The sequence below is a fragment of the Acanthopagrus latus genome, chromosome 17 (genome assembly GCF_904848185.1).
Source record: "Acanthopagrus latus isolate v.2019 chromosome 17, fAcaLat1.1, whole genome shotgun sequence".
Lineage (NCBI taxonomy): Eukaryota > Metazoa > Chordata > Actinopteri > Spariformes > Sparidae > Acanthopagrus > Acanthopagrus latus.
The window spans coordinates 3,496,191-3,508,981 of NC_051055.1; the positions used below are offsets into that span (position 1 = coordinate 3,496,191).

A 12,791-nucleotide genomic window follows, 5' to 3' on the forward strand; every position below is an offset into this window, starting at 1 on the left:
GCATATGTGATTCTTTGCAGAGAAATATACAGAACTGAACACAAACAACAAACTTAGCTTGGCTACAACCATTGCCTGCTGGCCCAGTGGAAGGAACTACATGGTTTTTTTTTCCAAAAGAAGACATATGTGACACCACTGAAAAGCTTTTATGAGCATATGGATAGGATTAGCACTTTAAAAGTAATTAAACATTTCAGAACAGTAGACATTTTTAGCTGTATTTGTCTACGTCTGACAGTCTGGGAGAAGTTCTTAAGCTGTAGTTGATTCACACCTGAGGGTCAGAGATGTACTGAGAATACATGGATATTCCATGGTGCTAATAGGTTTTGTTGTGTTTAACCTCTGTTGGGTTTATATCCTCATCAAAAAGACCAGAGTTTTCCTATAACAGTGAGTCATTTGTAGTTTTCAGTAAACATTAGGAGGAACAGGAGGATATGGTACAGCTGTTAGGGTTAGGGTTATGTGGATTGATGTTGGGATTAGGGATATGTGGATTGAAGTTATTGTTATGTGGATCGAGGTTAGGGTTATGGTTATATGGATTGATACACATTTAGTTTGGAAGTTGTGAAACAAATCTGTGCTCATTATAATCATCATCTCCAAGTTTTCTCTTCAAATAATCACCACCGGTAACATCGACAAAGAGTAAAAATAGACAAATGAGGTTGATTTTTGATGGTAGCTTTCATTATCACCTCCTAATTCAAACTGATATGTATCCATTAGGTGATCATCTGCTTTGCCTCACATAGTTTCAGAGCAGCTTGCATTTCTTTTCAAATTCTCCTTATTTACAAGTCATCAGTGAAGCGGCGGCCAGAGCCTGGAGGATAATGTGAACTTTTCTCCTCAGTTATTGACAGGCAGCCTTCGAAGAAAGTGAGTTATTTTCTAAAGAGGGAGTTTTTCTTGCCTCGACCGGCAACATTTAGCTCGTCTGCCCCATTAGACGGTGACCTTCATACTAATGCCGACCACAGCAGCCAGCTCCGATGCACAGGATTCAATTTGCGCTCTGCAGAGATCACAGAGACATAAAGTGCCAGTTTAAATTGATGCATTTATAAATACATAAATACTGTTTAAAATTGTTTCTTTTGGATGTGACGAGCCTCGTGGATGTCCATGACCCTTTGCTCTGATGGAAAATGTGGTATTTAATCCATGAATGTCCATACTGTCCTCAGCTGGTCCACTCTCCTGACCTTAACTTATTTTGTTAAGGCTACTTTTCTAAAGGAGTGAACCGTCCACCTTCCACCACCTTCTCATGTGTGAAATACATTCTGCTATACTCCCGCGAGGTGACCCTGAATATAGCTTCTCTTCCACACAAGTTTGCAATTCAACTTCCACAACATTTCAGCCGATCCAACAGGCTGCAGTCACAGCTACAGGGCTGCCAGGGCACACGTTGCGGTGTTTCAGTCTATTGCTGCTTACAGCTGATCTCTATCTTGCTTTATCTTCCGTTGGCCACAGGAAAATTCAGTTATGTGGCATCGATCAACAGTGGTTGTCAGCATGTGAGACCCTGTTTTCAACACACACACCTGCTAAACAACCACACCAGCTGAAATCTGTAAGTTCCATATTCCCCACTCAAAATAATCTTTAATATTAATCCCAACTCCAAAGTCTAACTTGGGGATTCTGTGAAGAGCTTTTTTTTTTTTTTTTTTTATCACAGGATCTGGTTAGATTGATTAAAAACAACAGCTGTGGCATACTTGCTCTGAGCTGTTTTTCTTGAATTACACAATGGAAAGCCAATTTAGTTATCCATCAGTCTTGCAGCATAATAAGAGTCTGAATGTGCAGAGCCGTTTACAAGCTCCCACTTTGAAGAATAGCAAATGAATGGTTAAAACACATTCAGAAATTTGATGTTGGGATTATTGCATTAATAGCAATCCCTTTGCATGTCATTCATCTGTGTCAAAGCTGCTCCAGAAGCAGAGGAAATTAAATTGGCGGCATTCAAGTAGCACAGTGTTGACCTTGCAGTAGTGTATCAGGAGGTGGAGGGGCAGTGAGACCAAGCCAGTGACCGCAGTCTGAGACTGTGTTTCAACATTTGTAAGCAAAATGTCATAGAATGTTTTTAAGGAGAACTCTGGAATGTAAAAAAAATAAATAAATAAAAAATAAAAAAAAGGTATTTTAAGCCAAAACGTGATGGCACCAAGTGTTTTGTGCCTAAGGAGCCTGAGTGTGAGAAGTGTTAGAGACGCCGGCATTCGCCAAGGGTTAGGGTTAAACCCGCTGGCGATGTCGGGTTGGTTCTACACTTAGGAATTTAATTTAATCGATTTTGACCATTCAATATTTCATCTTTCACCACCTGCCCCTTTAATATTTATTCATCTGTACCCTGATCAGTGTTCTCTCAGCACAGCTAACTACAATTACACAGATGTTTAACTCATCCAGCACAATTATCTGTTTTGCTTCTCGTCACTGTTTCCACAATTCAAATTGAAATCTGTCACATTCTTTACAACACACACACGTCGAGGTCCACAGATGCTTGCTGAATAGATTTGTCAACACACATGTGGCTGATTAAAGCTCCACCAGGAAAAGAAGAGAGGGGGAATAAAAGTAATCACAAGACATGTTGTCCATCAGACACATTCAGGTTGCTACTGTCCTGCCTCAGCAGTCTGACAGCGAGGTACAGCCATATAATGTGACTTAACAGGGCTCAGGGTGTTTCCCCCAGCACCCTGTATTCCCCTCTACACACGGACTGAATGACACCAAGCTGGGAGCCGGTCACTGTAATGTAGAGAGATGACGGCTTCAGTGACACCCAACAGACCAGAAGGTCAAAGGATTTCATCTACACACGACTCGGATCAAAAATCTATCTGCGCCTCATCTAACTGTATTCATCAATTAAAGAATCCACACTGTGTATTAAAACCCTGAGAATTCTTCTTTTGCTCTATAGTGTCAGTGCTGTCTTTTCCAGTGCATACACAACAAAAAAAGAACATTAGATTATTCAACGAAACATGCATCTTTCAATACAATTATACGTGGGCGCGTGTTTCTGTATCTGTGGATCTTATTCTGCATCACGGTGATGTGATTGTGAGCCCGTGCTACTGACTTTTATTTCTTGACAAATTAAGTGACTTAAACACTGGCTGATCAGACCAAACGTTCTAGTTTAATAATGTCATGTGTGCAGTGTTTTTCCTTCTTTCTGCTCTTATTTTCTCTGGCTATAGCCACGATGTGAGGTGTAAAGCGGCGGCCTTAACCTCCTGCCGACCGCTGGCCTCATCAATAAAAACACTGAGGTATTCAAAACAACTGGGCCTTGTACCGTGTATAAAATACATCCAGAATGATTTCATTTGATGGAACGATGCAGCTATAAAACCACGCAGATTTGAGGTGGAACATTTACTGTGAGCGTCACGTAGTAGCTGCCAAGCGTTGGAAATGGATACGCTGTATTCCCATATAGTGAAGAAATATATGCATCTTTCCTCCTTTAAAGCTGCTTCAGACGGGATTTGAGGGGGAAATCGTGGTTCAACAGGTCAACCGGAATTTTGCTGACAGCTAAATAAAATATTCATCATGTGTGTGATGTGGAGGAGGCACGTTCTGAAAAAATGATGCACTGTATTCTTCATAAGGAAACACTGAATGAAGATGCTGTAAAAAAAAAAAAAAAAAAAAGAATATTTAACTGTGTGTCTCTCTTTTGTTTTTCTCACACACATCCAGACACACTGATACCACGCATTAAGATGCCGCGCACCGTGACATCCCAAATAAAAATCAAGAAGACACACATATAATCAGATGACGCGAATCATCAGATTTAACACACACACACACACACACACACACACACCAAAGTGGCTGAGGTGGACTGATAAAAACAGCCCCACCAGCAGACAGTGTAAACACAGGGGTGTGGTGTGAGGGGCAGTGATCCAACCTTTTCAATTTGAAACTTTCTAAATAGCAACAAGTTAGAGGCTTCCCACTGTCGACACCCTATGAATTCATTCATACATCCATCTCTCCTTCTGGCAGCTGTGCACTGTAGTAGTGCGGGTCCATGCCAACTCTTTGGATACACCACCCTCATACTATTGCTCCTAAAAAGCCTCACAAATGATACTGCAAAAAAAAAAAAAAAACCCACTCTGAACAGCAACTTTTCCCATTTCCCACAAGTGAGGAGAGGGAGGAAGAGCGAGTCTCCAACAGGTCGTAATGAGAGCAACATGCTTTATGGAGATGAAAACACACCAGTCAAACTTTCAGGGAGGAAGAAGAAGAAGTAGCTCACCAAATCTCAAGACGTGTGGCATCCCATGAGAATATCCCACACAGTGTAATAGCAGCAGTAGAAGCCTGACGGTGCACCTGACTCTCGCATTAAATATCAGCAGGGAGGTAATCTTCATGGTGCTTGTGTGGTGCACAGGATTGTTATTCCCTGAATCGGTATATTCCCCAGATTTGTTTTTTTTTTTCTTTCTCTCTCTCTCTCTCTCTCTCTCTCTCTCTCTCTCTCTCTCTGTCACCCCTTTAATGTGAAGCAGGGCGGCTGCAATATCACGGCATGATCACCACCAGCGGGCTGGGCAACGGTTTCCCCACATCCATTTGGCGAAAAAAGAAAAAAAGAAAAAAAAAAAAAAAAAAAGAAGAGAAGAAGAAGCACTGCGTGTCCAGCTCACTGCGCCAAGAAGAAACAGCCCTCCGACTCAGCTGAGGAAGATGATGGTGGAGGTGGTGGTGGTGGAGGTGGCTGGGCATCCATGTTAGGCAGGGCAGAGCTTGAAGAAATCCATCTGGTGAAAGACAGAGATTGGAGGGGGGTGAGAAAGGGGGTGGGGGGAGACAGACTTGGGGGAGGTTTGTGGAGATCCAGCGTGACCAAGTGAGCGTGTGAGTGAGCGGAGCGGCGGTCTCAGCAGCCTCGCCGAGCCCGAGCTCCTCCTGCTGCACTGCCGCACAGCATCTGACGTCGAGCCAACACTAGTAGTGGGAGAGCGCACGGGCTGGAGCGGGCATGGTTCCCGGTTACTGCTGACCACACTTCGCCCCTTGATCTATATCGCCTGCTGAAATTGTCATGCCTGCCCCACTCCTCCCCCCTTCCTTCCTTCCTTCCTTCCTTCTATCCTTCCACCCCCCGATGTCGTATCCCCGGCCAGCCAGCCGCCGCTCTCCCTCAGATTTCTCCCCTCGGTTTGGTTCAGCGGCTGGCAGCGGAGCGTCGCCGTGTACAGCCGTTCAAAAAAAAAAAAAAAAAAAAAACAATCTATGAATGTGAAAGATCGCCTGTGTGTGATCGGAGTCACTCAGGCTCGGACTCATGTGAGAGCTCCGTGAAGCAAACCTGTCACTGTACGCTCAGCGTGATGAATAGCCTCTGCTCGCAGCCGCCGTGTGCCAGAACTCACGTTCTGTCTTTGGAATTATTACTTTTTTTTTTTTTTTTTTTTTTTTTTTAATTATTTTCTACTTTTCTTCACTCCGACACCGTCACGTAAGAGTCGAGCCTCGCCGTCAAATTTCAATTCCATGTGCGTCTTTGAGTTGTGATCACTGGAAATGTCACGCCGGCTCCTTTACTTTCACTGTGGAATCACTGAGTGTGCCTACACGGAGAAGAACTGAAGTGTGCTCTGTGGCCTCTCACCTGTTATTCACAAATACAAAGCAGAACAATCCAGAAGGATCTTGGATCCAGTTCTGCAGGATATCTGGACACAGACGCACACATTGCTGCTGTAGTATTTGGTAGATGTTGTTGGTTGGAGACGTTTAATGGAGATTTTTAGAATGTGATGCGTAATTGCCCGATTCCTTCTATACACTTCACACCTCGAACAGAATCAATAATATCGCATTGTGGAGGTCAAGGTGATTTTTTTTTTTTTTTTTATTTTATTTATTTATTTTTTCGCCATGGAGCTGCTGAAAACACTGGCCTCTGGTGTGAGCTGACGGCGATATGTGGCGAAAGAGTGAACGGGATTTACGGGAAAACATTTAGGTGTGAGAGGAGAAAAAAAAAAGCTTCTGTTCCTGTTTAACAATCCGTTTTCTAATATATCAAATATACACAAGATCTAATTCAGCCCGTAAAGAGGGGAACGTGTAGGCCACAGCTGATCGACTGGGTTTGGAGCGACCTCTCCGCGGTGTGTTTCAGCACCACGGACAGAGCCTCCGTGCCGCCTTCTGCTCCTCTGGATTTTGCCAGCTTCTGCTCGTTTGCCTCCTTTAATGAACAGCGGGGGCGTTTGCGTTTGGACCGAATCCATATGATGATACAGTTTATGGCCAAAGGTTAAATATTGTTTCACTATACCGCCTGCGTCCACATTAACATTCACTTATTGTGGCCAACACCCAAACCACCAGCCCGGCTGTCCAACATTTAATAAAGCCGAGACGAGCTCAGATGTAAATTATGTTCGCAGTGGGCTAAATGTGATTTTAAAAAGTTGACCTCGCAATTCTAATTGAGTGGTGAGCACATCATTTGCACCGGGGCGCAGTCCGCGCCTGGCACGACATCAACTTGTGCGTTTATTTCCCCCGTTTTTACAATCCGCGCGTTTCTTGAATTTCCCATGGATTCGGAAGGCTGTGAGCAGGTTTCCTGAGCCTGACGGAAACACACACCTGACATGTGTTTGTCTCCGCGTGCGATGAATGAATCGGCGCGTGATTTTAACTGGAGGTCGCGTTGAGACTGAGCAGCCCTGAACTGATGCCCGCAGTTATCTTACACTCGTGCGTAACAGTCACAAAGGTGATGATGTTGGCACGGGTGCACGCTCCTCTGGACTTGTTTATATTCCACTTTTTTTTTTTTTTTTTTTTTTTTTTTCGGAGCCACACTCAACAAAAGCCCCTTTGTACATTTGGAAAGGGCTTTTAAATTGGCGGAGCGCGGCCCCTCCAGTGGCCAGCGCTGCGTGATGATAAAGTTGATTTAAAGATAATGCGCTCATCAACTGTGGGATTTAAATGCGCGGCTCGTCGCCCCGAGTTGCCATCCAGCCCCAAGAACTAGAGACGTTCTCTACGGATCATTCATAAAGCGGAGCACGGTAAAGCATTTAACGAGCCCCATAATGTCTTTCTAACCCCTCAACAGCGAAGGCACCGGCCCGGGGAGCGGGATAAGAGGGAGGAACCCGAAAAGGTGACAAGCATCTCCAAATAGAGGTCGGGCAAAGACACGGGAGGTCACATCTCTCCGAGCCATATCAAAGCTTAAATCTGAGTCTGTTTCTGAGACATGTCACTGTTTTTTTTTTTTTTTTTTCGTTCTGAAGGCGCAGCTTAAAAACAGATGCGTCCCTATAAACTCGCGGGATGAACTTCAGACCTGACCGGTGAGGTGCGTAACGGGGGATTTTTGCTCGTTTTGTCAGTTGGAAACAGTGTGAAAAGGCTCCTACTTCGGTCTCATCTCTCTCCAAAGATGTAACCTGTTCCTGGAAAGACGTGGCGAGTGACAAAAAAAAAAAAAAAAAGAGAGGAGCGCAGTAAAAGCATGAACATATATGTAAAGTTTGAAAGAATGGGCTTACCCTACGTGGAGCTGGAGCCGGGAAGAGTCACCAGAGCAGCACAAAGAAGTTGATTCGTTTCTATGGAGGAGCCGAGTCGCTTCCCCCGCACTTGCATCTGGTAGCGCTGCGCTCCGGCCGTAGGGGAGACACGCCTCCTGTCGGACGGCAGGACGCACTGCTTAAAGCAACAGGGGGGCACACGACGGACCAGGGGACTCTCCGACACCGAGGCTGCAGCTTTTTCCCCGGCGGAGGACACTGGGTGTCAGGTCGGACTGAGGCACATTATCATCCTTTCTTCGCCCCGACACCCTGGTGGACGTACGCACTAGAATACCATGGCAATGCAGACCGTTCCGATCTGGGCGACAGACGCGCTAATTGGATGTTAAAGGTGTGGTGCTGTCCGTGCTGCCGACGGTGAGCCTCCGTCTGAGCTCGTAGAATGGCACAAAATGTCAGGAATCCCACATATTGTATTGGACACATTTAATGTAAGCAGGATGCCGTTTAATTCGCATTTGTGACGAGTCAAATAATCTTTTTAGGTGGAGTGTAAAGAGACGATGGGAAGGCACCGGAGGACGCTCGGTGGGAAATGACATTAACAAAAACAAAAAAAAAAAAGAAGAAGAAGAATGCAGGAAATCTGACTGTTCGCGCTGTAGTGGATGAACCCAGATATTTTGATTTCTCAGACCGAGCTGTAGGAGAGAGTCGGTGTAATTTGCATCCGTGACCAGCTGCACTCTGTGTTTTAATGTTGCTAGTGTAACACTTTATTTTACAGGTACAGATATGGAGTGGTAAATCGGTTGTAATCACATTTGAAATATCTCAAATGTGTTTGAAATTACAAGGCAGACGCATTGCCCCAAAACGTGTGGGAAAGAATCCCTGTTTCGTTTGGTAATAAGATTCTGCTGTTTTCCAGCAAGCAATTAATAAATAGTTGGTAATTTATTTCATACATTTCCTGGAAAATTCCAGCTGCTTTCTGCTTAAAGGGGCACTGTGTAGTTTTAGAGAAGAAATTCAAATTGGCAATATTAATGAGGTCATAATACAACTCAAAAACATTTCCCATAAGTGAATAAATAAGCTGTTCTCAGGTCCCAGAACACTGTTTGAAGCTGGAAAGGTGGCAGGGTCCGCCACAAATAAGCAGAGTAAAACAGTATAAATTGTGTTGTCCTTTAAGCTCAGTTTGTTTATTCAGTTTATTCAGTCATGAAAATACAGACAATGTGATTATTTAGTTTATTTAGTCAGAAAAAAAAAATCATTCAATAAAGATGCTTCTCCTCTCTCATTAACATTTCTCCCTTAAAACTACTGAGTGCTCCTTTAACTTGTGCTCATCATGTCATTTTAGTTTCTGTCTAACGTCATCTAAATGTAGGGCCCCTGAATGTGAAGAGAGTTGCTGCAGCCGACAGTAATTACCTCGTTTCTGTTCAGTGTCTGCAGGTCATTAACTGAGGTACGGGAAGCTAGACAGAAACCGGTTAAAACGGTGTGATCAGCAGAAGTTAAGCAGAAACAAAGTTTACTGGACAGTTAATAAACAAATGACTAGCGATTTATCAGTTGCCTGTTGGAAATTAGCAGAAACATCAGGGTCATACTCAGGACATGTTGAGGTTATTATTGTCGTCGTTGGGGATAATTTCAAAGAAATATCAAATACTCGTCTACTAACTATGAGTTATACTACAATACTTAAAAAGTAAAACTTATCACCAACTGATCGTGGAATTATTAGAGCTGTAAAATCAAGTATTACCGTTTGCAAATACTTTAAAAGAGAAATACTAACTTGTCAAAACAGTCAAAGCCAACAGAAGATTTCTGTTATATTGGTTGTTTTAACATCCAAGTATGATTTACAATAACAGTTCCCACTGCTTGTGGTATGGTATATTTGCCAGAGTTAGCTTTTCTAAATCCAAAAATTCCTCTTATGAGCCCAAAATGAAGGGTATCGATAAACGCACAAATCTGCATCCAAGTACACTCACCATTCCCACCTGTCATGTTCAATATTAAAGAAAGCTCACACACACACACACAATGCATTTTTTTATATATGTATACATTTTAAATGATACTTGTTAATCATCTGCAGAATGTTGCTTGACGATCACTCGTACCCAATTTATTAGGAGATAAAAACATTTGCAGATAGCAAAGAATAACTGAGGAGGAGGATCAGTGTAGCTTATGATGATGCTTCTTTTATTATCTTTATCAAATATCTGCTCTGTTACCCATCTTTGCTCCAAAGACTGAATTACTGTACCCAGGGCGAAGGTTATCATGCCTCTGTGACAGCAGAAATTAAATCGCTGTTTATGGAAGTGGGTGTCCCTTTATCATCACGTTATTTTTTTTTTCTTCAGAAAGGTTACAAGCGAAGAGCAGCTAAAAGGGATGCAGTCTTGCGATTAGTCCTACAAACAGTGAGTAGAGGTCAGAAGTTTGGTGGTAAATGACGCTAAATGTACAGACCGGTTGCTGTGGGTTCAGATGATGGAGAACCTTTTTGGACTCGTGAGTTCTTCTCATCCCTCATTGTCAGTGTTTTCATAACAGAGTAAGAATGTTACAGTCAGAACACCATGCAGTGTAAAAATAGAGTTTATATTTATTGTGTGTGCATCACACAGGCTGTATTATTTAAAAAAGCAAATGCAAATATCAATACAGTGCAGTGTGTGTTTGTGTACGAAAGCTGTTCAAAGCTGAAAGATTGAGCCAAAAATAAAAAGTCTTTCAGTGTGACGGTTCTTCAAGTATTTATTTCCATTAGAACTGTAATCCTGCCAGTGGTGAACCTTAAGTCATTTGCGACCCAAGGGAGAAATTCCCAGAGGGCCCAGCTGTCTGCACTATAATGTTATAAATAATCAGCTAAAAATTATTTCCAGTGTTCACATTAGTAGACATTTTGAATATAAATGGCATTAAAAACAGAACAATTGAAACCAATGAATACGAATAACTAAACAACTTAATTTTTTTCCACATTGTATATACATAATATTACAAGGCCAGTGATCATCAACACAGCAGCTGCAGTGATTATGAGGCAGCAGTGGTGCACAGTATAGTGCCTTTATGAACAGTTTAAGGGGGTTTATAGTTGTTATTGCGAAAAGTGGCAATATGAGTGGTCATCAGGGGCCCCCTTTCACAGATTTCTTTGGGGGGCTGCAAACATTTCCTTAGTCCCTTCTGACAATGTTTCCTGCTAGTGTGGAGTGAGCAGCACAGCATCCTCATGTGTTACTTCACTGGTATTTATGTTGCTGTTTCAGCCAGGTATCCTTCAACCTCAGCGGGGTTCCAACCTGACAAAATAGAGACTGTATTAACAGAGGGAAAATGTCACAGGAAATTAAATATCTTACCAGGTTTCTAGACTGATTTTTTCGTGTGTGGTCATGGTAGAAGCAGATCATTTCACAAGCAGATCACATTGATTGAGTAACATAAAAGACTAGTATCAATGTATCAATTGATCTAATAACCATGGATCATATGACAACCAGTGAAAAAGTCTGCCTGTGTGGTTAGAAGCTTTTCTCTATTTCAATTTGTGTTTAGAGAACATGTGACTATATCTTGACATTAGCTGAGATAGTGTCTTTCAACTCTGAAAATCTTGATACATCTTGATTTGCATAGAAACTACTGGAATTATCTCCTTGCCTGAATAATTGACTTGTTACGATAGAGGGATTTTTTTTTCTTTTTTTTTTTTGTGCCACTCGACATGAATACTCCTCTCATTTTGTTTCACCATACTGGGCCAATCAAAAGGCACGGTCAGCAGTGAGGCGACCAAAGCGAGGCCATCAGACAGAAATAACTGCAACAAGATATACAATTTAGTGGTGAAGGAGCACATCCCTGCAGTGATGGAGGCCTGGTCTGGGGCCACAGTCTGGCGCTGAAATGAAAGGGAGCTTTGATCGCCCCACTCCCGTCCTGCCCCCCCTCCCCCATACCCCCCCCACCCCACAGTGTGCAGCATGAAAAGTTGAATTGTGGGGGCTACAAATAAATAGTCAATGACAGTTCTGTGATCCAACAACCTCTACCACTCTCACCCATGAGATACAAAGGGGATGAAAACCCTGTACACAGTCGACGAAATAAGATAAGAAGCTATTTTACTCTTCCTCTTTTGTCTGGATGAGAGTGGCGTAAATCTGAACTGATTTTGGAGGGCTTCCAAATGGAAATGCAGTGTAACACAGAGAATAGACAACATCTTTTAGCAGTTGCTACTGATTCTGTTTTTCAAGTGATTTGGGCCAAAACTCTAAATCAAAATAAATGTATTCACTGTAAAAGTCAACACTAGCAACCACAGCTCCACAGTACAAATCTATAAACACACATTTACATTTACATAAGATGATGAAATACAAATAATGTGAATTGGTGAACAGAATTAGGCTGATCCATCCACAATACTACAATGGACAAATAGATACAGAATGGGTACCATTCCTCATGATATCATAAGTATACTCCAGGGTGTAATGTAGAGCTTGGCCGATATTGCTGTTAAACATTTGGATGTTGATATATATTCATAAACCTTTTGCTATGTTGCCTTTGACAAAGATATGGAATGCAGGGAGGATATTTTTCAGCTTAACAATCATTTTATCGTCTAAATCAACAACATTGTGTTGGGACGCACAGATGAAGTCATTCATTGTGGATTTCAAAATGAACTCGGGCCATGTCCACACATACCAAAACAATCTTTTATTCTCCTGTTTTCCTCGGCATCATTTTAAGAATATTTGCGTCCAAACGGGTCCACTGAAAACGGCTCAACACGCTGTGGGTGGCACTTCAAATTCACTAAATACTGTATGCAAACAGACAGTAGAAGGAGAAACCCAACACAACAAGAAGAAGACAGAAATGGCTAGGGGTGGAGCGATGGTGTCATCGATAGGCAAAGTATGTGGATTCGCCATCCACACAAGAATGCACGGGCAGCGTCTTTGGATTTTTCCTCCTTGAGACCAGGTTTCAAAAATGTGCGTTTACAGGCGTTGCGTTTACATCCATGTGGATGATCGGCCAAAGCGATGTAAAACATATGCGTTTAAACACAGAAGCATTTCCACCCGGATGGCCCCTCAGTGTCCCAGAATTCACCACTCTTCACACCTTGGT

At 42.7% G+C, this 12,791-nt stretch overlaps 1 protein-coding gene across 2 annotated transcripts in view; it reads right to left on the reverse strand.

Annotated features, from left to right (window-relative positions):
• The window catches only part of grik2 (glutamate receptor, ionotropic, kainate 2), a 266,601-nt gene extending 258,867 nt beyond the window's left edge, over positions 1-7,734 (reverse strand). For both annotated transcript variants that reach the window (XM_037075481.1, XM_037075480.1), the window contains exons 1-2: positions 7,605-7,734; positions 4,334-4,841 (exon numbers count right to left, since the gene is read on the reverse strand). In XM_037075481.1, coding sequence (XP_036931376.1) covers positions 4,334-4,451 — 118 coding nt within the window. In that variant the 5' untranslated portion in view covers positions 4,452-4,841; positions 7,605-7,734. The remainder of the gene's footprint in view (positions 1-4,333; positions 4,842-7,604) is intronic.
• Between the last annotated feature and the right edge of the window lie 5,057 nt (positions 7,735-12,791).